Below are 27,145 nucleotides of genomic sequence, written 5' to 3'. Positions count from 1 at the left end.
CTAATTTATGAAAGTTGCCAATCGCAATATAAAGTCAAGAGAGGAAAAAGCCTAGAAGGAGGAGAGATGACTAGAAATGATTCGGTTGACCGTTTTATGTGTGGATTAATTGTCGGAGTAGAGGACCTTGTGCATTTCAGATAAAATAACAAGTCAATGTTTATATCCCAGGACAAATTAGCTAGCAACAGCAAGCTACCTAAATAGGGCAAATTAGCTAGCAAGTGCAAGCTAGCTAGCTAAATTGTCATAAAGGTTTAATGCTTTTCGACCTATCCCCAAATTAATGTAATTGGTTCAGAGTTTGTTTTGATATTTTAATCTGCGTGTCGTGGTCGCGTTTGGTGTGGGGGGACAAAATAAATGTATGCACGATGGCGCACGTGCGCAGCCGGTTTGGGTTCCTTGTTAGTCAAATACATTTAAACTCAGTTTCTCACAATTCCTGACATTTAATTTGAGTAAAAATTCCCTGTCTTAGGTCAGTTAGGATCACCACTTTATTTTATGAATGTGAAATGTCAGAATAATAGTAGAGAATTATTTATTTCAGCTTTTATTTCTTTCATCGCATTCCCAGTGGGTCAGAAGTTTACATACACTCAATTAGTATTTGGTAGCATTGCCTTTAAATGGTTTAATTGGAGTCAAAGGTTTTGGGTAGCCTTCCCACAATAAATTGGGTGAATTTTGGCCCATTCCTCCTGACAGAGCTGGTGTAACTGAGTCAGGTTTGTAGGCCTCCTTGCTCACACACACTTTTTCAGTTCTGCCTACAAATGTTCTATGGGATTGAGGTCAGGGCTTTGTGATGGCCACTCCAATACCTTGACTTTGTTGTCCTTAAGCCATTTTGCTGGATGTTCCATGCAGAGCTAGGAAAGGGGCAGTCCGGTGATTTTTTTTGCAGGCTTTGGAGGGCAGTGTGCTGCTGCGCCTGCCACAAGGAAGAGGAACAATATTAATTATTCATCAGACATTCAGAAATGGGATTGAACCATAGACCATTAAATTATTTGCATTATAATTGGACTAAATTCTGCTTTTCTTCTGTTTACTACTTAATTTCAGAACTTTTCTATAAACGTTCACTTTGCAAGTGTGGAGTAGGTTGTGTAAATACCTGGGAAACATACCAATTTTAATGCTTTTAATAATTTACTTAGTACATAAAAAAAACAAAGGGCGCTCAACCAATTTGAGATGCAACCAAAAACTTGAATCATCATAGAAAAGGAAAAAGCGCAACTCTTGCTCACTATAAAAAAAATGCATTGTTTTATTCAAGCAAGGTTAAAAGATTAACGTTTCAGCCTAGTCTATGACGATATGCAAGTTGTGTTTGCCCAGTAAAAGGGCGACCCAGACTCACCCTGGTTCTTGAGGGTTGAACACAGTGAAAAATGATCATTAAGTAAATGGGACTTTTAAATTCTTGAATAAAAATCTTTAATGAACATGAATTTAAATACAATTGACTTGAGGATCAGAGCAGGCAGGCTGACTGGCTAGCCCTGAAGGCCCTCTGCCTCTACCTCTGTGTGGTTCATCTCAACCAAGAGGTTGTGTGGGTTGTCTTTCTCTCTGTGGGTGTGAATCACTATGACCTCTCCCTCTGCCTGCCATTTGGCTGATCAGAAGCCTTCTGCTCTTTCTTGCTCACATGAACAGGAGGAATTGCCTCTGGGGTAACCTCCTCCTCTATCTAACGCCTCTTCCACCTCCTCTTTCTGTGTTCGACTGAGGTCACTCGTTCTCTCTCCCTGGGTGTTGGATAGTTCCTCCTCCTCTGTGTCTTTGTGAGTTTGGAGGGAGTTATCCTGTTTCGGCTCCCTCTAAGGGTGTGCACCGTAATCTCTTTCGGTGTGTTGAGGGGTTCAGTGGTTTTGGAGGGAGTCTGAAGTTCGATCTCTAGCGATGAGTGTGGGGGCTGTACCGTGGTGGTGTCCCCCTCCCTCCTAAGGAGGAGCCACTGAGACATGTGATGAGGCCAAGGAAGATCACTCTGCAAGGACGGGATAGGACACATCACAACACTGCTGCTCATTCATATTCAAACACACCTCAGAGTACAGACACAAACATGGACGCCCCCCCCCCACACACAATGAACTTACCTGTACATATCAGAATCATACATTTGACAGCCACCTCTTCCCCCACATGTATTGATCCCCCACCTCAAACATGTTAAGTCAATTCCAGATGCTGGAATGGTGCTGGAATGCAGGTGCAGTAGGGCCTAGTATGTAATGATGTGATACCATGTGTACCACATATCCTGTGTTTGTGTTGATGTTTTTTAAATTTTATTTAACTTTTATTTAAACAGTGAGTCACATTGAGATTAAACATCTATTTTACAAGAGTGCCCTGTACAAGTTGAAGTCATATTGAATGTATAAAATATTAATAACACCTGCTCTTTCCATGACATATGCTGACCAGGTGAATCCAGGTTAAAGCTATAATCCCTTATGGATGTCACTAGTTAAATCCACTTAAATCAGTATAGATAAAGAGGAGGAGACAGGTTTTTAAAAAATATTGTAAGGCTTGAGACAAGGATTGTGTATGTGTGCTATTCAGAGGGTGAATGGGCAAGACTAAATATTTACGTGCCTTTCAACGGGGCATGGTAGTAGGTGCCAGGGGTACCAGTTTGTGTCAAGAACTGCAACGCTGCTGTGTTTTTTACACTCAATAGTTTCCCGTGTGTATCAAGAATGGTCCACCACTCAAAAGACATACAGCCAACTTGACACAACTGTGGGAAGCATTGGAGTCAACATGGGCCAGCATCCCTGTGAATGTGTTGTACACTCAGTACATTAATAGTACTGGTACCGTGTTCTTGCCGTAACCTGTAAAGCTGGAGCAGCCTGCGAGGCAGGGGGAGGTGTAGGTGATGCCGTTGTCTGAACACACAGGGTCCCACTCCCCAGCCAAGCAGGAGCAGTCTCTGTTACACTCTGACAACAGGCTGCCATCGTACACCAGGGGACCTGAGGGACAGAGACATTTGGCTGGTAATAATGATGTTTAAATAATTGTTGCTGAACTATCATTGACATAGGCACAGTGACAAAACTGCCAGGAATCCTGGCTCAGTAACAACCATACTGTATATTCCCACAAGAGGGAGCCCTGGCACAAGCCCATGTGTGTTTTGGTCTAACTCTCCCTCATATTCCACTGATCAAAACTTTTGTTTTTATCAACCCACCCACCCACCAACCAATCGGATGTCATATTTACCTGTTGTAGGACATGGTCAGACCAGCGACCTTAACGTTGTCACACTTAGTGCCAGACTGCAGAGGGAGGAGGAGGTAGGCCATGAAGGAGGTGATGAAAGACAGCTGGGCTCCAGACACAACGCCAAGCTTATACCTCTTCATCAGTAGACCTCCCAGGAATATCCCCACCGCACCCACAGGCAGGTTCAACTCACCTGGAAAAGTTATACTCACACGTCTTTAGTGCTACCAGTGTGCTGGAGTTTCATTTCCACTCATGTTCATCAAACCTACAGGGGATGGGAGAGGAAAAAAATGTATTTAATGCCATTCAACATCAGTACTGACAGGAGGGAACATTTCAGTTGGAGCATGTCCAGGATTCTATGGCTTCGTTGAGACAGGCTGCCCAATTCAGTAATTTTTTTGAGTAATTTGTATTTTGACCAATCAGATATGCTCTGAAAAAGAGCTGATGCGAAAATATCTAATGTGATTGGTCAAAAGACCAATTAGTGGAAAATATATCATAATTGGGCTGCCTGTCTAAACGCATCCCTTGTCTCTCTGTCTCTGACCCAAACTTCAGTCCTTGCATCGATTACAGAGGGCTGAAAAGGATTAGGATCAAGAATCGTTACCCCCTACCCGATGTCCACCGCCTTGGAGTTGGCCCTAGGAGCCCAATTCTTCACCAAACTGGACCTCCGCAATGCTTAAAATCTGCTGAGAATCAGGGGGGGAAATGAGTGGAAAACTGCCTTTAACACCCCTAGTGGTCACTGAGTATTTAGTCATGACCTTTGGAATATCGAACTCACCGGCAGTCTTTCAAGCATTGATCAATGACACTCTTAGGGATATGTTGAACCGGTTCGTCTTTGTTTACCTCGACGACATCCTGATCTTCTCCAAAAACCCTTCCGGAACACATACAGCCCTGTCCCACCTCACTCAAGCAGGTTTTTTCTGGAATCCCGAGGCTGACAGGTCATTCATAGAGCTCAAGGGACGTTTCACCTTCGGACCCATCCTCGTTCATCCTGATCCTACTCGCCCCTTTGTGGTAGAGGTGGACGCCTCGGACACCGGAGCTGGGGCGGTCCTTTCACAGCGGAACGAGGAGGACAAGAAACTGCACCCATGCGCCTTTCTCTCTAAGTGGTTCTCGACCAGCGGAAGGCAACTATGATGTAGGCAACCGGGAGCTCTTGGCAGTTAAGTGGGCCCTTGAGGGGTGGAGACACTGGTTGGAACCACTGCTTCATCTTCTGGTCTCTTCTCTGCACCTGGGTCCAACTTTACCACATCACAGTTATAGCATCTCTTAATCCCTTCTCTTAACATGTATGGCCCCAAAACATAATCAAGCAGCTGACCAATTACGCAAGACTTTAGTTCTAAGTTAACTGAGATTAATCAACAACTGGATACATTTCTTTATTTCTAAAGTGAAACTATCCTCCACATTGGCGTATCTCTCGAAGCACAAGTTTAACCAGTATTTCAGTTGTTTTACCGTCCCATGAAGAAGTGTGGCAGGCCTGTGAGGAAGGATCCTACAGCCATAGCAATGAGCCTGGGCCGGTGCAGCTTCGCCCCAAAATGGCTGACCACAGCCAGGAACAGCAGGTTACCTGCAAGAAACCACAACACTACAGTAGCCAGTAACACTACACTACAGTAACTAAAAATGGCATATCAGTTTGGATACTAGGCTGCAACAACATAGCATCACATAAAACAATGTTAAAGGTTTGACAGTAGAGTCATGGACAAACACCAGTCAATCAATTAATTGGAACAACTATAAAACTGGACAGTATTGAGAGCAGACTCTGATTGAACCACAAAAAAAATTGATCATACTGTAGTCTGTATCTGGTTTTCACTATATGAATTTTCAAGCAACTCAATACTATTGTTGATACCCATCTCAAAGCTGCCGTCTATGAGTCCGATGAGAGCTGGACAGGTCAAAGTGTCTCTGAGTGATGGCACTCTTCATGTAGGTCCCTGACAGAGCTTTGGTGAAGGAGGCGAATGACAGGGCCACGATGAACTGCTGACAAACACAGAGAGAACATTAGTGTGTGTTTGTCCGTGTGTATGTGCATGCGTGTGCAGACAGAGTGCATGTGTAGCTGAGGTGGCCTGCAATAGTAAAAGGAACGGACACAAGTTTACATCTGCAAAGTTCTGGCGCTTTCTTTATTCTGAAGAATGTTTTTTTTCTCTTGTTCAATTGTCTATTTTCTTGTTAGTACTTTGAAAATATTCACATCAAACAAGTGCACACTTTAAATTACACAACATAAATGCACTTTAACTAAAGCAAAATTCAAAAATGTTCCACAAATAACCCTGTCTTAGTGTATGGTTTCACATGAAAACCACAATGTATTTCACATTCATACAATAGAAACACCTATATATGAAAACATAAATAACTGAATGTTTTTCTATATACCGCTACCTCTATAGAAAACGGACAACAATACATTCAGCTTTAAGATATTGGCACCTCCAGAAAATCGTCTCTCTCTCACTGTATGCACTAAAAGTCCACCAGACTGAGCGTGCTCGGCCAGTTTACCAGCTAGTGAGCACAATTTTACACAAAACCAATTACATGTAAAACCAACTCAGAAATCCCTAACAAATAATTATTTATAAAAAATCTCCTAGACAAAATCCAGTACAAGTAAGTTACTCAGTTAACATAGTCTCTGTGACTCGTAAATCGTTTTTTACCTCAGCTAGCATCAAGCTAACATATACTCACACTCAATGTAAATCACATTCTTCTCTCACTCAGTTCGACACAAAGCCAAAACAAAACCTTTCCTAATGTGATAATATCTTGACAAAGTTGTTAAATAGCATGTCATTACATATTGTGTATATATTTGAACGTTTGGAAGTTCTGTTACATACCTGTAATAGTAAAAAGAACAGACACAGTTTACCTCTGTAAAGTTCCGATCCTTATTCTGCAGAATGGTGAGCGCTTGGCCAGAACTTGCTGTTTCTCCTGCTACAACAGTGCAACAGCGCCATCTATTGGCCTGATGGACTGCTAACGCTAAAGTATGTAGAAATTACAATTTAGATTAATTAAGACAAATACATAAACAAATTGGGGGGGGGGGGGGGGGGGATAAATAATAAATGGGTGTCTGTTTTTAGTGACTTTGTTTTCAACCCATTACACATGCACAATCGTACATGTGCAGTTTAAAGCATTATTAAGATCCTTGAGTGTGGAACTGCAGGGCGTTTACGCGAAAACCACATGAATTTCACATGTGAACACGGGAAGTGTTCCAAAAACATGTTTTCATGTAATCTTATGTGAAGATAATGTGATAACATGTAAAGCAACATGTGATTACATTAAACTACACATGTGAAAATGTGATCACGTTGTGTTCCAAAACATGTTTTCACATCAAATGTAAGTTGAAATCATGTGGTTTTTCAGTAAGGGCAGGAATATAAGATGCATTTTGATGTTATGTTTGATGTTACATGATCTTGAAAATGCAATGTTCTTTGAGGTTCTTCCATGTTCCTTTCCATGTATTTTCAGTTTTTCTTTCCCTCAGTCCTTTTCACTTTCCTTGGCAAAACAAGCTTTGTCTCAGTCAAGACTTATTCAGAGCCACCATGAATTGAAAGCAGCTTCTGACGGGTTTTAAACCATTCAACAAATAGTTTTATAATGAAGCGTAGACCATACTAAACACCCTGGATTCTTTACACACACATTGAAAGGCAAAAATCTCACATTTGGACTCATCAGACCAAAGGACAGATTTCCACCAGTCTAAGGTCCATTGCTCGTGTCTCTTGGCCCAAGCAAGTCTCTTCTTATTATTGGTGTCCGTCCTTTAGTAGTGGTTTCAATGGAGCAATTCGACCATGAAGGCCTGATTCACGCAGTCTCCTCTGAACAGTGCATGTTGAGATGTGTGTGTTTCTTGAACTCTGTGAAGCATTTATTTGGGCTCCAATCTGAGGTGCAGTTAACTCTAGTGAACTTATCTTCTGCAGCAGAGGTAACTCTGGGTCTTCCTCATGAGAGCCAGTTTCATCATAGCGCTTCATGGTTTTTGTGACTGCACTAGAAGAAACTTTCAAAGTTCTTGAAATTTCCGTTTTGACTGACCTTCATGTCTTAAGTAACGATGGACTGTTGTTTCTCTTTGCTTATTTGAGCTGTTCTTGGCATAATATGGACTTGGTCTTTTACCAAATAGGGATATCTTCTGTAAACCATCCCTACCTTGTCACAACACAACCTATTGGCTCAAACACTTTAAGGAAAGAAATTCCACAAATTAACTTTTAAGAAGGTACACCTGTTAAGTCCAATTGTGCTATTTCATAGTTTTGATGTGTTCACTATTATTCTAAAATGTAACATTTTTTATAAATAAAGAAAAACCCTTAAATGAGTAGGTGTGTCCAGACTTTTGACTGGTACTGTATATATTGTGATATTGCAAATATGGTACAATCCAGGGGTGCAAAGCCCTTGGAGACTTACCCAGAAAGACTCACATATTTAATCGCTGCCAAAGGTGATTCTAACATGTATTGTGAATACTTATGTAAATGAGATATTTCTGTATTTCATTTTCAATACATTTGAGAAAAAATGTAAAAACATATTCTCACTTTGTCATTATGGGATATTGTCTGTAGCTGGGTGAGATGATAAAAAAAACTATAATTTAATCCATTTGGAATTCAGGCTGTAAGAAAACAAAATGAGGAATAAGTTAAGGGGTATGAACACTTTCTGAAGGCACTGTATATCTGCAAGAAAGTGATAAATGAGCGACTCTTTGAAAGGGGGTCATATATACATTGCCTTATTTAAAACAAAAATAGCTATCATGCTATAATTGGCATAGTTTCTCAGACCAAGTCTTCATTCTGGCTTAAACAAAGCAATCTGATCATACTCCAGTAAAATACAGGGAATACAAAAAAATGGCTTCTGCAAAGCACATATACATTGTCCAATCAACATCCACACATTGATTTCATTCTTCGGATGGTTACACTGTGTGTAACAGTGATAACACCAAGTAAAACTGAAATGATAACTTAAAACACAAAATATAAATATCCATTAACAAACTTCTTATAGCTTAGACTAATTTCCACTTCCTGAACACATACTACTTAAATAAAAAAACATAGCCTTTTCTTAGTAAAACGCAAAAGTCAAAATGAAATAAATACAGTAGTCTTTCCACCATATAGTCAGACACATTCTATTCACAGGCTTGTATACAGCACAGAGGTTGTAGTAGGTATCATTGGATGGGGCCACAGTGTCTCCTGACCCCTCCTGTCTCAGCCTCCAGTATTTATGCTGCATTAGTTTATTTGTCGGGGGGCTGGGGTCAGTTTGTTATATCTGGAGTACTTGTCCTGTCTTATCCGGTGTCCTGTGTGAATTTAAGAATGCTCTTTCTAATTCTCTCTTTCTTTCGCTCTCTCGGAGGACCTGAGCCCTAGGACTATGCCTGAGGACGACCTGATATGATGACTCCTTGCTGTCCTCAGTCCACCTGGCCAACTGTTCTGCCTGCGGCTATGGAACCCTGACCTGTTCACCGGATGTGCTACCTGTCCCAGACCTGCTGTTTTCAACTCTCTAGAGACCGCAGGAGCGGTAGAGATACTCTTAATGATCGGCTATGAAAAGCCAACTGACATTTACTCCTGAGGTGCTGCACCCTCGACAACTACTGTGATTATTATTATTTGACCATGCTGGTCATTTATGAACATTTGAACATCTTGGCCATGTTCTGTTATAATCTCCACCCGTCACAGCCAGAAGAGGACTGGCCACCCCTCATAGCCTGGTTCCTCTCTAGGTTTCTTCCTAGGTTTTGGCCTTTCTAGGGAGTTTTTCCTAGCCACCGTGCTTCTACACCTTCATTGCTTGCTGTTTGGGGTTTTAGGCTGGGTTTCTGTACAGCACTTTGAGATATCAGCTGATGTACGAAGGGCTATATAAATAAATTTGATACGTGCCATGGAGACTTATAACGGATACTTTCCTAACACCAAAAGTTCCCACGCCGAGCGATATTGGTTACTACACTATTATGCATACAATCCAAGTCATACGTTTATTGTCATTCATACTCTTATTTTGAACCGATCATCTTTGCAAAAGTGTTCATTGTGTCAATTCAGAGCTCGGAAATATTGGAATAATGTGCTTAAGGGGACTGACACTCAAGGCGCACAACAGGATAACACAACAACCACATTTTCAATTGACAATCATTGCTTTAAATGGAAGTGGTCGATAGATTTGTATAGGCATATATAAACAATGTATTTAACTTGTAAACCAAGGTTGGATTAGTAGGTCTAAGCAACATGCACCTGGATAACCGCGTCATGAATCAGGAACGGGCTCCTACGTCCTCAAACACATTATGACATAACAAAGAGCTTAATCTTTCACGAAATTAAGACATAGAAGCATACCCATTTATACAGGTTCTACACATTCCATTTCTCCATGGCAATAGAATGTAAACATTCTATTTGCGCCAAACATCGCCTACAACTCAATTCTAAGTGCAGCATACTGGACGACTCCACAGTCATTGATCATTCGCGACTTTAAGTCATTCCTGTTATCTCTAGAGCATCCCGTATATCTATAGCGCTGCATTTCTTCCCCATCTTACCATGGATAGGGTTTGGTGCATTCCGGAGTTCACTTATGGTCCCACAAAGGTAATCTTAGGAGAAATGCATTTTAGCAAACTGTAAATGCCTGTGCATAATGTGCATAACAAAGCATCATTATTTTCATTATCTTCAAAGGAATTCTGTAGAAGCAGCCTTTATTTTCAGACTCTGCAGGCCTGCTGGGAGGAAACATATTACAATAAACAGGTAAGATTCATCCCACAAAAACATAAACAACAGAAAGAGAGTTGTATTTCAAGACAGTTTAGAGAAGTTGGTCATAAGAGTTCTTAATATCACTTGCAAATTGTCAGGCATGAGCAGTTGTGAAATGTTGCGAGAGACCCTTCTGAAAGCACATGATATGGTATTTCGTGGCACGGTCTCACACCTTACCTCATCTTGCAGAAGAAGCTCATGGTCCACTATCTGCTGCTCCAGAGTCAAGGCCAGGTCCCGCCCCATGTCACCACGGAGCACATGAGCAACTGGCTGGTGTCTCAGGGCAAAAAATCCCTTAGGGAGAGGTGAGTATCACGTCAGCACTCACCTTCACTGCCATTCCCTGCCACCAGCAGCACTCCGGGAGGTGTGGGTAAAATAAACAACAGAAAAATCAGAAGCCAGGAAAGTTGAATTGCTCTGTATTTTATTTGAAGGGTGTGGAAGGAAACCCTGGAGGAGGGAAACGACCTCGCTCGGCTGGTAAGAGAATGAGAGTTAGAGACATACTACAAGTTAGTGAGCTCTTTACTAGCCTTTCAACAACTAGTTAGCACAGCAGGATAGATCTGTTGTGAAATTACACTAATGGGACTCCCTGTTTCATACTGCAGGCCTGGGAAGTAAACACTTGCCTAAAAATGATGAACATAGAGCACGAGGCTTTCTGCAAGCTCCGTCGCTCCATGCACTCCACCTCGCCAGCTGACGTGAGTTCCATGTACTGCCCTGCATATGACTTGATCCATTTATCTACACATCTGGAACTACGCAGAAACAGACTAAGACAGTGTTCTATGTGAGAACATTGCACATCGTTTAGCTTTGTCTTCTCCTTTTTGTTGATTTCAGCGATCCTAAGGTCCACAGCATCGTGGAGAGAGCTGTGAGGAGCATTCTGGGCGAGCAGTCCAATGAGCCCCGTAGCAACCTGCTCAGCCCATCTCAGGTGGTGGTGGAGGTGGTGCCCAGGCTCCTCCTGGCCCTGTGGCTTCAGCCAGAGGAAGGCCATTCAGAGCACCCAATCCTTGTAAGCGGGATGGCCGTGGGCATGGTGGCGGCTGTAGTGGAGAAGCTCTCCTGCATGTTAAAGGACCCTTCCCCTCACATCCCTTTCTCCCGGGCTGCTGCTTTTGACTCTGTGCGGTCGATCCTCGGGAAAATCAGTCAGTCCTTCTCCACGGATGACCTCCAGAGCCCTTTTTATATGAGCTCTGTCTGTGCCTTTGTGGCGGACGAGGTGCAGAGCTGCTTCCAGCCCCCTGCAGCCACCCTACCAGTCCCCCCTGTCCTCGCAGTGGCCGTCTCCACCACACTACCAGCTGACATCCAAGCAGGTGAGTAGCAATGATAGAGAGCATTCTGACAGATGCCTGTTGTGATGACATCTTGGTGCCTTGTAGTAGTAGAGCTCATAAGGATTGTTGTTGTCACCCATAACAGACGCAGACCCGGCTTCCTCCCACCTGGAGGTTGTGGACATCACCCCTAACATAGAGGCAGACCAGGCTTCTTCCCACCTGGAGGTTGTGGACACCACCCCTAACATAGAGGCAGACCCTGCATCTTCCAGCCTGGAGGTCAAAGACATCACCCCTAACACAGAGGCAGACCAGGCTTCTTCCCACCTGGAGGTTGTGGACATCACCCTTAATACAGAGGAAGACCAGGCTTCTTCCCACCTGGAGGTTGTGGACACCACCCCTAACATAGAGGCAGACCCTGCATCTTCCAGCCTGGAGGTTAAAGACATCACCCCTAACACAGAGGCAGACCAGGCTTCTTCCCACCTGGATGTTGTGGACATCACCCCTAACACAGAGGAAGACCAAGCTTCTTCCCACCTGGAGGTTGTGGACACCACCCCTAACATAGAGGCAGACCCTGCATCTTCCAGCCTGGAGGTTAAAGACATCACCCCTAACACAGAGGCAGACCAGGCTTCTTCCCACCTGGAGGTTGTGGACACCACCCCTAACATAGAGGCAGACCCTGCATCTTCCAGCCTGGAGGTTAAAGACATCACCCCTAACACAGAGGCAGACCCGGCATCTTCCCACCTGGAGGTTAAAGACATCACCACTTACACAGAGGCAGAGCCCATCTCTTCCCTCTTGGAGGTTTTGGACGTCACACCTGAAGAAAGGACTCTCACGATGGCCGTCTTCGCCACTCTGCCAGCTGACATCCAAGCAGGTGAGTAACACTTAGAGAGCACTCTGACAGGTGCCGTATGTCATCACATCTTACTAGAACCTTTCAACTGGCCAGTGTTTAGAACCTACGGTTTGCATTTGTTTACATTCTGTTCCTCTTTTTTCCCTTTCCAGAGGATGTTGCTGTGGTCATCCCGGATGTCACTCAACACGTCACCAAGGACGTGACACTGGATGTTCCATGCAGAGCTAGGAAAGGGGCAGTCCGGCGATTTTTTTGCAGGCTTTGGAGGGCAGTGTGCTGCTGCGCCTGCCACAAGGAAGAGGAGGAACAATATTAATTATTCATCAGACATTCAGAAATGGGATTGAACCATAGACCATTAAATTATTTGCATTATAATTGGACTCAATTCTGCTTTTCTTCTGTTTACTACTTAATTTCAGAACTTTTCTATAAACTTTCACTTTGCAAGTGTGGAGTAGGTTATGTAAATACCTGGGAAACATGCCAATTTTATGCATTGTTTTATTCAAGCAAGGTTAAAAGATTAACGTTTCGGCCTAGTCTATGACGATATGCAAGTTGTGTTTGCCCAGTAAAAGGGCGACCCAGACTCACCCTGGTTCTTGAGGGTTGAACACAGTGAAAAATTATCATTAAGTAAATGGGACTTTTAAATTCTTGAATAAAAATCTTTAATGAACATGAATTTAAATACAATTGACTTGAGGATCAGAGCAGGCAGGCTGACTGGCTAGCCCTGAAGGCCCTCTGCCTCTACCTCTGTGTGGTTCATCTCAACCAAGAGGTTGTGTGGGTTGTCTTTCTCTCTGTGGGTGTGAATCACTATGACCTCTCCCTCTGCCTGCCATTTGGCTGATCAGAAGCCTTCTGCTCTTTCTTGCTCACATGAACAGGAGGAATTGCCTCTGGGGTAACCTCCTCCTCTATCCAACGCCTCTTCCACCTCCTCTTTCTGTGTTCGACTGAGGTCACTCGTTCTCTCTCCCTGGGTGTTAGATAGTTCCTCCTCCTCTGTGTCTTTGTGAGTTGTCACACACTGTCATCCTCTTTACGGGCTGGTCCTCGGCAGCTGCTTACATATTTTCTTATTCTAAACGGCAGTGTTGAGTTTTGTTTTACCAGTCTCCTAACCATCAAAATAATCTACATCATCCAGTGGGACCACCACCTCTGACAGCACCTCACCACCACCGTCATTGCTGTCACCCGGATAATAATCTTCTGACGATGGACCTCTCTGTTAATTGCGAGACACAAACTATGCATTTTGACCCATTGAGGTAAAATGTCATGAGGCACTGCATGTTATTTTGTGTAACCTGTAGCCAATTACTGTACCTTGATGCTGTGTTTTGTGTGCGGGTATAAAAACTGCAGCTTGTCCATGACCCATTTTTGTCTCTTAGTCTTTTCTTCAGATTATGTATTATTTGTATATCTTGTATATTGAGTTGAGAAAGTCCCATCTCTTCTTGAGTTCTTCCATTGGAAATCAGTGATATTGTAAAATGTAGGTGTATATTTTGTAAAGCCATAAGCAGGACTACTTAACTACAGAGTTGCAATCGTAAGGTATGTCCAAATCACAGGTGGTTGGTGGCACCTTAGTTGAGGACAGGCTTGTCGTAATGGCTGGAACAGAATAAATGGAATGGTATAAAATATATGGTTTCCATGTGTTTGATTCCATTCGCTCAGTTCCAGCCATTATTATGAGCAGTCCTCCCCTCAGCAGACTCCACTGGTCCAGATTCTACACACTTTTCCCAAAGTATGTAAAATACAGGAGTTGACTAGTTGAGTGGAGTGTGTGATTGCTTGTGCAAAAACCAAAATACATATCCCCAGAACCAGAATTGAGAAACACTGGAATAGACTGTAGATATTTGGCTCCGTAAGAGCTGTTCATTTGGCTCCCAAATGGCTCTTCGTTCAAAATTGGCCTACAACGATGGTTATGAAAAAATTGCAATTTGTTCAAATTCTTTTACAGTATAAGGGGAATGTCATGTCAAAATATGTTTTACTTTGAGAAGGGCAGTGCATTTTTTATGCCACCTTGAGTTGGACCAGCCCCTCCCACCCAGCAAATTTTGATATGTCCCTGAAGTACATGTCAGATAAAAAATGTCATGACAGGCCTGATGGGAAACAGAACATTTCTCGTTCAACTTTCGAAATGTTGAAAAAAACAAAATATGCTAGACACGTTGGTATTTTTTGTCAGTAAAATGAATGATGATAGAAGTGTCGGTGGAAACACTTATGCGCAAATATTTATATACAGTGCATTCATAAAGTATTCAGACCCCTTGACTTTTTCACATTACAGCCTTATTCTAATATGTATTTTTTTTTTTTTTTTTTATAATAATCTCATCAATAGACACACAATACCCCATAATGGCAAAGCAAAAACAGGTTTAGACATATTTGCGAATGTATTAAATAGAAAACTGACATCACATTTACATAAGTACTTTGGCAGCGATTACAGCCTTGAGTCTTCTTGGGAATGAGGCTACACGCTTGGCACAGAGTTCCTCCCATTCTTCTTTGCAGATCCTCTCAAGCTCTGTCAGGTTGGATGGGGAGCGTTGCTGCACAGATATTTTCAGGTCTCTCCAGAGACACGCCTGCGTTGACTTGGCTGTTTGCTAAGGGTCGTTGTCCTGTGGGAAGGTGAACCTTCACCCCAGTCTGAGGTCCTGAGCGCTCTGGAGCAGGTTTGCACCGTTCATCTTTGCCTTGATCCTGACTAGTTTCCCAGTCCCTGCCGCTGAAAAACATCCCCACAGCATGATGCTGCCACCACTGAGCTTCACTGTAGGGATGGTGCCAGTTTTCCTCCGGATATAACGCTTGGCATTCAGGCCAAATAGCTCAATCTTTGTTTCATCAGACCAGATTATCTTGTTTTCCATGGTCTGAGAGTCTTTAGGTGCCTTTCGGCAAACTCCAAGCGGGCTGTCATGTGCCTTTTACTGAGGAGTGGCTTCCGTCTGGCCACTCTACCATAAAGGCCTGAATGGTGGAGTGCTGCAGATGGCTGTCCTTCTGGAAGGTTCTCCCATCTCCACAGAGGAACTCTAGAGCTCTGTCAGAGTGACCATCGGGTTCTTGGTCACCTCCCTGACCAAGGCCCTTCTCCCCCGATTGCTTAGTTTGGCCAGACGGACAGCTTTAGAAAGAGTCTTGGTTGTTCCAAACTTCTTCCATTTAAGAATGATGGAGGCCGCTGTGTTCTTCGGGACCTTCAATGTTGCAGAATGTTTTGGTACCCTTCCCCAGATCTGTGCCTCGACACAGTCCTGTCTCGGAGCTCTACAGACAATTCCTTCGTCTTCATGGCTTGGTTTTTGCTCTGACATGCACTGTCAACTGTGGGACCTTATAGAAAGGTGTGCGCCTTTCCAAATCATGTTCAATCAATTGAATTTACCACAGGTGGATTCCAAGTTGTAGAAACATCTGAAGGATGATCAATGAAATCAGGATGCATCTGAGCTCAATTTCAAGTTGCAAGAGGTCTGAATACTTTTAATACGTTTCTAAACATTTCTAAAAAAACGTTGCGCTTTGTCATTATGGGGTATTGGGTGTAGGAAAAAATGCATTTAATCCATATTCGAATAAGGCTGTAACGTAACAAAATGTGGAAAAAGTCAAGACGTCTGAATACTTTCCGAAGGCACTGTACCAAGAAATATAGCTAGCTAACGGTCTCTCTCATATATTTCTTCAAAAATTAACTTGTTCAAAACTGTTCAACTATTGTCTTTCTCGGAGTCAACTACTCACCACATTTTATGTACTGCAGTGCTAGCTAGCTGTAGCTTATGCTTTCAGTACTAGATTCATTCTCTGATCCTTTGATTGGGTGGACAATCTGCTCTGTTAGGTTGGAGGACGTCCTCCAACCTATCATAATTACTGTGCAATTCTATGGGAAGGGGTGAGAACCATGAGCCTACTAGGTTTTGTATTGAAGTCAATGTACCTAGAAGACAGAAACCAGCTGTCCTCCAGCTACACCATTGTGCTACCTTAGAGTGCTGTTGAGGCTACTGTAGACAGTCATTGCAAGACTGTGTTTTAATCAATTATTTGGGGACGTGAACATATTTAGTATAGATTTAGCTAAAAATCATATTTTTTCATGTTTGACTATTTTTATGAAATTCATTGAGGATGGTCCTCCCCTCAGGAGCCTTCGCTGTTATTGGATTCAAGACAAGGTCGTTTATATTGATCTCAAGATTCTCAGTTTGTCATTTTGATAATTTGTGCAGTATAAAAAAATACTCTGCCAAAGTTTCCAGTCATGTAAAATGACACAGAATTGCATGAAATGCTTTTATAAAAAGGGCCCATTTATCCAGGATCCTAGGCTACTAAAAATGTTCCCCATGTGTGCAACTCCTATAAGTGGCTCTACTATGCTGCTCTATGCCACAACACAAATGCTATGATTTGCTTGCAATTCTAACATAACACGTCTCCCATGCGTTCTGGTACCAAGTCACCCTGCTTGCTTACTTGTTCTGGCACCTTCCGATTTACAAATTAAGCACTGGTTTTAAGTATGACAATAGGCTACCTAATTGTCTGACTGCTCTTGCAATTCCAATAGAGGCAATATTATATGCAAGCACGGTATCTTGCATTGTTTATCCTAAGAATTTGACATCCACCATAGATTAAATGTAAAAAAGATATTCTAGTTTTGTTTAAATATATTGGCAGCATCTGATACTGTAAAATTAAAATGCCTCAACTATCTTCCTGTCGAATGTTTAGGAATCATTTTCTCGTTAACTGAATTGTGTTCGTCAAAGCTACACAACGAAATGTTACATAATCTGCTTCGAACTGAGAATTTTGACCTGTGATGGCCATTCTTCACGATGTCGAGAGTAGGACGTGTTTTATCTAAGTTGTCACACTTATCTGTATCGTGAGATTGGGATTTGTTACCAAGACAATGCAGAGGCATGTACAACATGATAAATATACAGGTACCTACGCAGTACTCAATTAAACTAAACGCCAGGAGTTGCGTTGAGGCGGCTAGCTATACAGTTCAGTTTCATCATGGACAGAGTAGTTCAGTGAATCAAACAAACCTGACTGAAACCAAGCTAGCAAAGGTGTACACATTTGGTTCAGGTTTTAAAACCATCACTCAGTGTTCAGTGACACTGGTTATTTTACCTTTTAGATTAAGGGGCTCTTCGACCTTCCTGCACCCCACGTGACCAACCAGAAGTGACTGACTCACACATTAGCTAACAGCGATAGCTTGCTAGCTACATTTCCTACGGTCATTTTTTTTTTATTGAACTAGGCAAGTCAGTTAAGAACAAATTCTTATTTACAATGACAGACTAAGAACAGTGCTGCCTTGTTCAGGGGAAAAACATGTTTACCAGGACAGCTCAGGGATTCGATTTAGCAATCATTCGGTTAGTGGCCCAACGCTCTAACCACTAACGTAAACTCACCCCATTCAGTACAAATGTGCTCAACCGCAACATTCAAACGAGGCTACAAAGAAAACTAATGGGACTGTAGCGACTGTTGACTTCAAAATCAGGGGTGTGAACTAGGTTTCTATTAAAGCGTTGATCGACATGGTAATGGCTCTATAGTATTGGAGAAGAGTTGAAAAAAAACGGACCCTCCGTTACATCGTGACGTGTCATGTCGTAATGTACAGCACTCATAAAGCAACTATCTGTCTCACAATCTCTCTCCACCAGGTGTAGCACTTCTGTTTAAAAACAAGAAATGGACAGTGACGGGGGTAAGGGTGGATACCTAGTCATTTTTTGCGTCATCATTGCACGCGATCATCATTCTCAAAGCCGTTTACTTCTAAGATCACTTTAGCACCGCCCTAAAAACCCGAATCAAATAGGTATGTAATGACACATTATATAAACTCTTTGTGTTTCATTTACATTTTAGAAGCGATAAGTTGGACAGATCGAGTGAAAAAATGCAATTTTCCCACACAACATCTCCCCTTCTCACTATCACGCATTAGTTTCTCTTCCCCACCCGCCATTTTTAAAAAGACCCAACGGGGCTCATTGCCTGCTTGAATAATGCAGAAACGTGCAGCGTTTAGGTCATGTAATTGATAATGTTGGAAAGGGGAGAATGTGCTTTACAATGGTATTGACATTACAGTTGATCTGGAAGTATTACGTTTTTGGGGTGCTAAAATGAGGGCAATTGTACGGACCAAGGCGATGTGAGTTTACGTTAGGCTACATGCCTCCAAGATCCTGAGTAGCTGCATATCTGAAGCCTTTTCAAACATGAAAATGGGGGATAAAATACATTGCGAAAGAGCTTTCTGTAGGTTGCCAAAAAAAACCTAGACGCCCAGCTCCTAAAATAGTACATTAGTCATTTGGCAGACGCTCTTATCCAGTGCAACCACATCTGGACAATCACATCTATCATAGAAAGTATGTTTTTTCTCAACGTAGCGATCAGTAAATCACTACATGGGGGGAAATTTAAGGGTGGGGAGTGGCATTCTGTTCAATGCCATTTATTGATATGTTGTTACTGTTACACCTGGCCTTTTTTATTTATTTTTATTTTATTAAACCATGCACGGACCCTCTCCCTGACCTCCCAGAGGCTGGCTAAGTCAAAAACAGCAGATTAGGACGGTGAGGAGCCCAGTCATCCCATCAAGTTCAGTACCAGCAAAGCCAGTCACAAGACTTAGAATGTAGACCAGTCCCTTGGACGCAAATATCAGCGGCCGTGGTGGAAAGTCCTCCATCAGTCTCTTTGGGGTGAGCTTCTTGCTGTGGTGTGCAGTGACGGGCGAGAGACATTGGACAGCTTGAGAGGAATATGAACATTTACCTGGCTTACTCTTGGATGAAGAACAAAGCAAATCTAGCTAATATTGTGTAACTGAAAGTCTAATTTGAGGTAATTTTAGCTAGGTTAGGCAATGTCTATGGAATGCACAATTTGTGTATGCTTCCATGTCGATGAGCATTGAGCATGAGGTATTAATGCTCTGTCCATCCACCTGTAAGTGCCGAGGTTCAATAATTAAGGAGCAAAATGCAATTGTCATTCAAAATGTTAACTATCCAAGATTTAGACTATGAACCTCACACAACATTGTCAATTGTGTTTAGGAAAGGTAACACTAACCATGTTTCCATCCAACCTTTAGGCAAGTAGTCATAAGCATATGGTGAAACCAAGTTGTGTACAATATGAATTATAGATGTAATTTTGCAGAAGATGTAGTCTTTGGATGTGTATTTGAAGCAATGCCTTGTAGACTCTTGGTTTTAAAATGTTAATGCAGAGCCTTGTACTTAACATATTGTCTCACTTTAACCAACAAATGCCAATCCTGGGCATAGTCAATTTTGCCTCAGCCATGGCTAAGAAAGTATAGCTCAGCCCAGAATATGCATAAATGAGGGTCTTAAACCAACAAAAAGAATGTAGTCCAAGTGAGGTAGTGGAAAGTTTATTTACAACAAAATGGCCATAATGTGATATGCATACTACATTAAGATGACCTAAAAACATAAACTAACAATTTTTAAAAAATAGTTTCAAAACCTGAGAAAAGATTAAGAATGTTTTTGCATGAAACTTGCTACTCATGTACTATAAATCCCAAGCTTTTATTCTACTAATGAGACCATACAAAAATTACTACATACACTGAACAAAAATAACAATTTGGTCCCAAGTTTGAGCTGAAATAAAATAAGATATTTTACACAAAAATCTTAAACTTTGTGCACAAATTGTTTTACATCCCCATTAGTGAGCATTTCTCATTTTCCAAGGTAATCCATGCACCTGACAGGTGGCATATCAAGAAGCTGATTAAACAGCATGATCATTACACAGGGGCACCTTGTGCTGGGGACAAAGGCCAATCTAAAATGCTTAGTTGTCAATGCCAGATGTCTCAAGTTGGGCGAGCATGAAATTGGCATTCTGACTGCAGGAATGTCCACCAGAGCTATTGCCAGAGAATTGAATGTTAATTTCTCTACGATAAGCCGCATCCAACATTGTTTAAGAGAATTTGGTAGCACGTCCAACCGGCCTCAACCATTGCTGATGTCCGTGTTGTGAACAGAGTGCCCCATGGTGAGGTTATGTATGGGCAGGCATAAGCTACAGACAATGGAAACAATTGCATTTTATCAATGGCAATTTGAATGCTCAAAACTGATGAGATCCTGAGTCCCATTCTAAGGTATTTGTGACCAACCATTGTACCCAGTCATATGAAATCTATAGATTAGGGATTAATTAATGTATTTAAATTGACTGATTGCCTTATGAACTCAGTAAAAGCAATGAAATTGTTGCATTTGAACATTTTTGTCCTGCATAGTAATTTATGGTTGAACACCCCACCCACCTTCCCTCGAAGAGTTCAAAGTGTTCATATTATGCACGCTCGCCTCGGATTCGCCTGGCCAGCTGGATGTCTTTGGGCATGATGGTGACCCTCTTGGCATGGATGGCACACAGGTTGGTGTCCTCAAACAGGCCAACAAGGTATGCCTCACTGGCTTCCTGTATGGGGAGAGAAAAGCCCATAATCAGAATCTATTGGCATCAGTATATATTAACTTAAGGGCAGCAGCAGCTAACCAAGTCATCATTTACCTGCCGCATAATTGGGACTAAGGCTACTCTGGCACACCACTGCCTGGGTTGTCTACCCATGTTAGAGCAACAGCCAATGGGACTGAACCAAGGTTTCCATTAGGGGAAAAAGAAAAATAGAATAAGTTTCCAGACAACGTGACAGAGAAAGAGTAATTTACTGGACACGTACGGGCATCTATTAGGGCATCCACCCACAGTGCTCAGAATATAGCAATGCATCTTTTAACAGAAAAAGCAACGCATTTATCGCAGCAACCAATAAAACGGCATTGTCAAGTTAGAAAGCAGGGGAATCTAAAGATTCAACGTGGATGGGTTGCTAATATGACTAGGATTGTACCTTTTGCTTCTGGACAACGAAATAAAGTAAATATGAAAACCAATAGAATGGGATTAACGGCATGGGGTGGGCCCAAAAGGGAATGGAAATAAATGTCAAAAGTACTTGTCTATAGAGGAACAAGACCATTCGACACACTTCACCAGAAAGCATGACTTGGCCAAAGAGGAACTGAGGATCATTTTGCATCTTTTGTTGTTGTGGATCATTTCAAAATCAAGCACGTAGGCCGATGCCTATTTGGTAAATCTGCAATTTGGTAAACGCAGGGCATTAAGACCTAGCTGATTGAGTTACGGCTGTGGTGAAAAGCTAAAATGTGTGAAGCTGTCTGGAGTAGAATTTCAAAATGTTGGGACAAGGGGAGGGGTGTGTGGCGAAGATGGTCGAGTCTCTACAGAATTGCTCAGCTGTCTCCCGCCAATTCAGTGTAAATTGTTTGCCCTTTGATTTTAGTAAATGTACTGTTAAGCTGTCATTTGGTTACAATTTCTGTTAATGCATGCATTTGTCATTTTACTGTTCTCATTGAGTAGAAACACTGTTTGCAGAGTTTACAACCTTCTACACTTGTGAGTTTTGGTTTATTTCATAATCATTTATGAGATTTGTCAATTTCTCATTGTCTTTTGTTTGGAGTGCTCCATGTGAGTAATGAGCAAGTCTGGTTTCTCAGTCCTGATAATGTTGAGGAAGCATGAGTGCCTGAGCATGCATAGAAGTACCTGGCCTGCTGTGTGGAAATGTAGGAAAGAGGAACATCCACTGCGAATTATATGTTACTAAAACTAGTTCCACAGTAACCTATTAGAAAAATATTTTCAACAACCGCCATCAATAATCAGACCTCAGCGTGAAAGCGCAAGAGAAGTTAGAGGCTACGAGTTCTGTGCACTCATTTAGCTGCCAATGGATCAATGCATCTGTTAGAGGTCGACCCCGATTAAGTTTTCATAAACATTTTTGGACGCCGATTACATTGCACTCCACGAGGAGACTGCGTGGCAGGCTGACCACCTGTTACGCGAGTGCAGCAACGAGCCACGGTAAGTTGCTAGCTAGCATTAAAAATTACCATAATCACTAGTTAACTACACATGGTTGATGATATTACTAGTTCAACTAGCTTGCCCTGCGTTGAAAATAATCAATGCATGTTAATTTATCATTGAATCACAGCGTACGCCGCCAAAAGGGTGATGATTTAACAAGCTCAGTCATGAAAAAAAGCACTGCCGTTGCACGAATGTATCTAACCATAATCAATGCATGTCTTAAAATCAATACACAAGTATATATTTTTTGAAACATGCATATTTAGTTAAGAAATTCATGTTAGCAGGCAATATTAACTAGGGAAATTGTCACTTCTCTTGCGTTCAGTGCAAGCAGAGTCAGGGTATATGCAGCAGTTTGGGCCGCCTGGCTCGTTGTGAACTGTGTGAAGACCATTTCTTCCTAACACCGTAATTAATTTGCCACAATTTCACATAATTATGACATTGAAGGTTGTGCAATGTAACAGCAATATTTAGACTTAGGGATGCCATCCATTCGATTAAGTACAGAACGGTTCCGTATTTCCCTGAAAGAACAAACGTTTTGTTTTTGAAATGATAGTTTCCGGATTTGACCATATTAATGACCAAAGGCTCGTATTTCTGTGTGTTAACTATATTATAATTAAGTCTATGATTTGATAGAGCAGTCTGCGCATTCGTAAGCATTCAAACAGCACTTAAATACGTTTGCAACAGCTCTTAGCAATGCTTGATGCACAGCGCTGTTTATGACTTCAAGCCTATCAACTTCCGAGATTAGGCTAGCAATACTATAGTGCCAATAAGAACAGCCAATAGTCAAAGGTATATGAAATACAAAACGGTATAGTCCTATAATATCTACAACTTCTTACCTGGGAATATTGAAGACTCATGTTAAAAGGAACCACCAGCTTTCATATGTTCGCATGTTCTGAGCAAGGAATTTAAACATTAGCTTTTTTTTTTTACATGGCACATATTGCACTTTTACTTTCTCCAACACTTTTTGCATTATTTATTTGAGACTAAATAGATTTTATTGCTGTATTATATTGCGTTAAAATAAGTGTTAATTCAGTACTGTTGTAATGGTCATTATTACAAATAAATCAGTCTGCATCAGCTTTTTTGGTCCAATAATCAGTCGACCTCTAGTATCTGTGTCCATATGGCAGAGGTTGGTGATGTCACAGTTTGCTTAACTTTCAGATTTCTATCATTTGAACTCAGGTTTATGATTAACATGACTGATTGAGAAAGAAAACATAACTGCACATATGAAGATCCTAACTGCACTTAAAAAGTAGGAAATGTAAAGATACATTGCTAGCTTTCCCCAACCTTGAAACTGATAAAATTATTGCAGCCACGGTCAGATTATGCCTATAGGCTACTTTGAAGCAAGATAAGTGTCTTGAGAAATGGTGGTGGGTGATGGGCTGATAGCATTTACTTGAATGGGAGCATGTAATTGAATGGGAGGCACACTTCATTTGCCAGTTGAGAAATATATTCTCTTTAGTTGCGCACCAAAACTGTTCAACGCACAATAGCACTTAGAATTGTTGTGCAATGACTAGTTTTTTAAATTATATTGTACTCCAGCAGCAACCAACTTAGGATATGCAAGAAATCCAGCGCAAAATATGCTCTGTATACTGTTCTTTAGATCCATTACAAAGAAAATACAGGCCAATTTAATCCAAAATAATTCTGCAAATTAACCTATAGTAAATATAGACCAATAAGCATAAGTCAAATGCATTTCAATCAACTGGTATTGCCAGCAAAGAATAAAAGCACTATTTAGCAATTTGTTTAGTTCTGTTTTCAGCTGCAACAGGCTTTTGGGCAAAAACAGAAACCCTGGACTACACCTATCCATAAATCAACCCGTTTCAACTCAAATCCTTTGGTTAACTTGCCTGCAGAGCACCAATGGCAGCACTCTGGAAGCGGAGGTCTGTCTTGAAGTCCTGGGCAATCTCACGGACCAGCCGCTGAAAAGGCAGTTTCCTGATCAGCAGCTCAGTGGATTTCTGGTACCGACGAATTTCTCTCAGAGCCACTGTGCCCGGCCTACACACACACAGTCAGTACACATGCCAAGAAGTGTCCTGTTGCAGCAAATTGATTATGGTCCAGGTGAGAAGCGTTACCTGTATCGGTGAGGTTTCTTCACACCGCCAGTAGATGGCGCACTTTTCCTTGCAGCCTTTGTGGCCAGTTGTTTCCTGGGTGCTTTTCCACCAGTGGATTTACGGGCGGTCTGTTTGGTACGTGCCATAGCTCACTTGTAGACTTATCTGAAAATAGGTGAAATTCTAAAATGCACAAGAAACCACGTGGCGTCACTACTCAATAAACAAGGTTACTGATGGCCAGCACATTTAAAATATCGAGTTTTGAAACCAGTCGTAGTGGTTGCATTAGACAGCCAAATAAATGGTGATACCTATATCAGCAGGCATGCAACTAACGTTACACCATAAAAAAAAAATGCCAAAAGGCTACTACTAGTTTCATACGGCTAAAGGCGCCAAGAAGTTAGCCGAGACCCCAGTCGGCTAGCTAGCAACACAGGATGTTTAAACATATTGGACACAGGGCGACAGCTTTCTAAACCGGTATGGCGGTTCAACTGAAAGTAGCATTATTCTATCACGCACTTGCAGACAATTTAACGTTAGGTAGCTAGCTACGTCCGATTTTAGAACCAAGATGGGGGTAACAACCAACTAGGTACTGTTAGTATTAACATCCAAATAAGTAACAAGCTAAACACTAAAATTGAGAAAGGCTAAACAAGGCGGACACTCGTTCGTTACCTAGCAAATGTTAACAATAGTTCAACTGTCTACACTAACGCCGTTAACGTTATTCAAGTCACCGTAACGAGGTTGCAACCTCGTTATCTTCAATATAACGTTAGCCACCTTAGCTAGCCATGCAGCATTTCAAAATCGCCTGTGAGGCCTGGTTTATTTAAGTTACCTACAGTAGCTAGTTAACTCGGATAGCTAAATAAGCCAAGTTGACAAGCTAGTGCCCACGCAAACCACCTGTTTTAAGCTAACGCTCGACGTTAGTTAACTACCAACAACGGATAAAAATAGCCTGGGCTAACTACATTTCAAATGAACAACCACAAAACACTTACCTAGTGTATTTAGCTTAGTAAAATCTTATCTGAGAACAAAACAACTACTACAATGTTCTTAGATGACAAATACACCGTTCCTTTTACAGTTCCGTAGAATTTTGAACAAGAAATCGTATTTGTATTTATACTTTTCTTGACGTCTAATTTGTAGACCTGCCCACAAACACCAGCAAAACGCATATGTATTGGTCAAACCAAAATGACGCACTACGACGCCGAGGCTTGTTTACAAATTGAATCACATTTCTAAAAGGCATTTCCAAGCTAAATATGAGATTTCTATGATAAAGTAGTTTAATAAATATAATACTCTGTGGTTCATTTTCTATATAGAAAATACACAATGCTATTTCAAGCAGCCAAATTACTACTATGTGTCAGTCTTTCTTCGATAGGAATGCATCGACCAGCAACAAAAATCTGAATAGTGGAAACAAAAGAATTTGGAAACTTTTACTGGTCGGGAATAACGAAAACGTGTAAAAAGGTCGATGCATTCCTATCGAAGAAAGACTGACACATAGTAGTAATTTGGCTGCTTGAAATAGCATTGTGCATTTTTCAAAGCCTTCAGAAAGTATTCACACCTCTGGACTTTTTCCACATTTGTTCACACTATACCCCATAATGTCAAAGTGGAATTATGTTTCTCGAAATGTTTGAAATTCATTTAAAAAAATTAGTAGCTGAAATGTCAATACCTATTCAACCCCTTTGTTATGGCAAACCTAAATAAATTCAGGTGTAAACATTTGCTTAACAAGTCTGTGTGCAATAATAGTGTTTAACGTGATTTTTGAATAAATATCTAATCTCAGTACCCCACACATACAGATAATTGCATTTTGCTACATCTGCATTAATATCTGCTAACCATGTGTATGTGACCAATAACATTTGATTTGATTTAATTGTAAGGTCCCTCAGTCGAGCAGTGAATTAAAAACACAGATTCAACCACAAAGACCAGGGAGGTTTTTCAATGCAGACATTGAGTAAAATAAAATACAAATCAGACATTGAATATCCCTTTGAGCATGGTGAAGTTATTAACTACACTTTGGATGGTATATCAATACACCCAGTCACTAGAAATACAAGCATCCTTCCTAACTCATTTGCCAGAGAAGAAGGAAACCGCTCAGAGATTTCACCATGAGGCCAATGGTGACTTTAAAACAGTTAAGAGTTTAATGGCTGTGATAAGAGAACCTGAGGATGGATCAACAACATTGTAGTTACACCGCAATACTAACCTAATTGACAGTGCAAAGAAGGAAGCCTGTACAGAATTGTAAAAAATCCAAAACATGCATCCTGTTTGCAACTAGGCACTATAGTAATACTGCAAAAAAATGTGTCAAAGCAACTAACTTTTTGTCCTGAATACAAAGCGTTATGTTTGGGGCAAATCCAATACAACCCATTACAGTGTCGTTCTCCATATGTTCAAGCATAGTGGTGGCTGCAATATGTTATGGGTATGGTTTTAATCCTTAAGGACTGGGGAGTTTTTTAGGTAATTTTTTTT

General features: G+C 41.5%; 2 protein-coding genes and 1 long non-coding RNA gene across 12 annotated transcripts; 1 reads left to right on the top strand and 2 right to left on the bottom strand.

The window, feature by feature from the left end:
• Positions 1–799: 799 nt before the first annotated feature.
• On the bottom strand, positions 800–6,238 carry LOC120060882. Of its 7 annotated transcripts, none has more exons than XR_005478274.1 (6): positions 6,177–6,238; positions 5,171–5,304; positions 3,259–4,876; positions 2,848–3,005; positions 1,664–2,005; positions 800–937 (listed from the first exon to the last, which is right to left on the bottom strand). It is a non-coding gene; the product is annotated as an uncharacterized LOC120060882 (long non-coding RNA). The 7 variants fall into 7 exon arrangements; XR_005478277.1 differs by lacking the exon at positions 800–937 and having other exon boundaries at positions 1,348–2,005; positions 3,259–3,962; positions 4,061–4,876; XR_005478276.1 differs by lacking the exon at positions 800–937 and having other exon boundaries at positions 1,348–2,005; positions 3,259–4,538; positions 4,759–4,876.
• A 4,399-nt stretch (positions 6,239–10,637) lies between these two features.
• On the bottom strand, positions 10,638–25,774 carry LOC120060881 (histone H3.3A). Of its 4 annotated transcripts, none has more exons than XM_039010294.1 (5): positions 25,612–25,774; positions 24,611–24,775; positions 24,377–24,530; positions 20,815–20,972; positions 10,638–12,662 (listed from the first exon to the last, which is right to left on the bottom strand). In XM_039010294.1, the coding sequence occupies exons 2-4, from the start codon at positions 24,736–24,738 to the stop codon at positions 20,844–20,846; spliced, it is 411 nt and encodes a 136-aa protein (XP_038866222.1). In that variant the 5' UTR covers positions 24,739–24,775; positions 25,612–25,774; the 3' UTR covers positions 10,638–12,662; positions 20,815–20,843. The 4 variants fall into 4 exon arrangements, with proteins under 4 accessions (XP_038866222.1, XP_038866221.1, XP_038866219.1 ...); XM_039010293.1 differs by lacking the exon at positions 10,638–12,662 and adding an exon at positions 19,884–20,564 and having other exon boundaries at positions 25,612–25,773; XM_039010291.1 differs by lacking the exon at positions 10,638–12,662 and having other exon boundaries at positions 19,884–20,972; positions 25,612–25,773.
• On the top strand, positions 11,354–12,753 carry LOC120060880 (sialidase-like). The gene is made up of 3 exons (XM_039010289.1): positions 11,354–11,533; positions 11,640–12,392; positions 12,527–12,753. Exons 1-3 carry the CDS (start codon positions 11,404–11,406, stop codon positions 12,691–12,693), a joined length of 1,050 nt encoding a protein of 349 aa, XP_038866217.1. The 5' UTR covers positions 11,354–11,403; the 3' UTR covers positions 12,694–12,753.
• Positions 25,775–27,145: the final 1,371 nt, after the last annotated feature.

The sequence above is a fragment of the Salvelinus namaycush genome, chromosome 16 (assembly GCF_016432855.1).
Source record: "Salvelinus namaycush isolate Seneca chromosome 16, SaNama_1.0, whole genome shotgun sequence".
NCBI classification, from domain to species: Eukaryota; Metazoa; Chordata; class Actinopteri; order Salmoniformes; family Salmonidae; genus Salvelinus; species Salvelinus namaycush.
The sequence above is the reverse complement of the archived record's forward strand: the minus strand, read 5'-3'. Positions and strand labels throughout refer to the sequence as shown.

Coding starts and splice junctions, on each gene's coding strand:
- LOC120060880 (XM_039010289.1), top strand. CDS start 11,404: ATGAGCTCTGTCTGTGCCTTTGTGGCGGACGAGGTGCAGAGCTGCTTC. Junction 11,534..11,639: donor ACCAGCTGACATCCAAGCAG/GTGAGTAGCAAT, acceptor CACCCATAACAG/ACGCAGACCCGGCTTCCTCC. Junction 12,393..12,526: donor GCCAGCTGACATCCAAGCAG/GTGAGTAACACT, acceptor TTCCCTTTCCAG/AGGATGTTGCTGTGGTCATC.
- LOC120060881 (XM_039010294.1), bottom strand. CDS start 24,738: ATGGCACGTACCAAACAGACCGCCCGTAAATCCACTGGTGGAAAAGCA. Junction 24,531..24,610: donor AAGAAACCTCACCGATACAG/GTAACGCTTCTC, acceptor GTGTGTGTGTAG/GCCGGGCACAGTGGCTCTGA. Junction 20,973..24,376: donor CTGCCATTGGTGCTCTGCAG/GCAAGTTAACCA, acceptor CTCCCCATACAG/GAAGCCAGTGAGGCATACCT.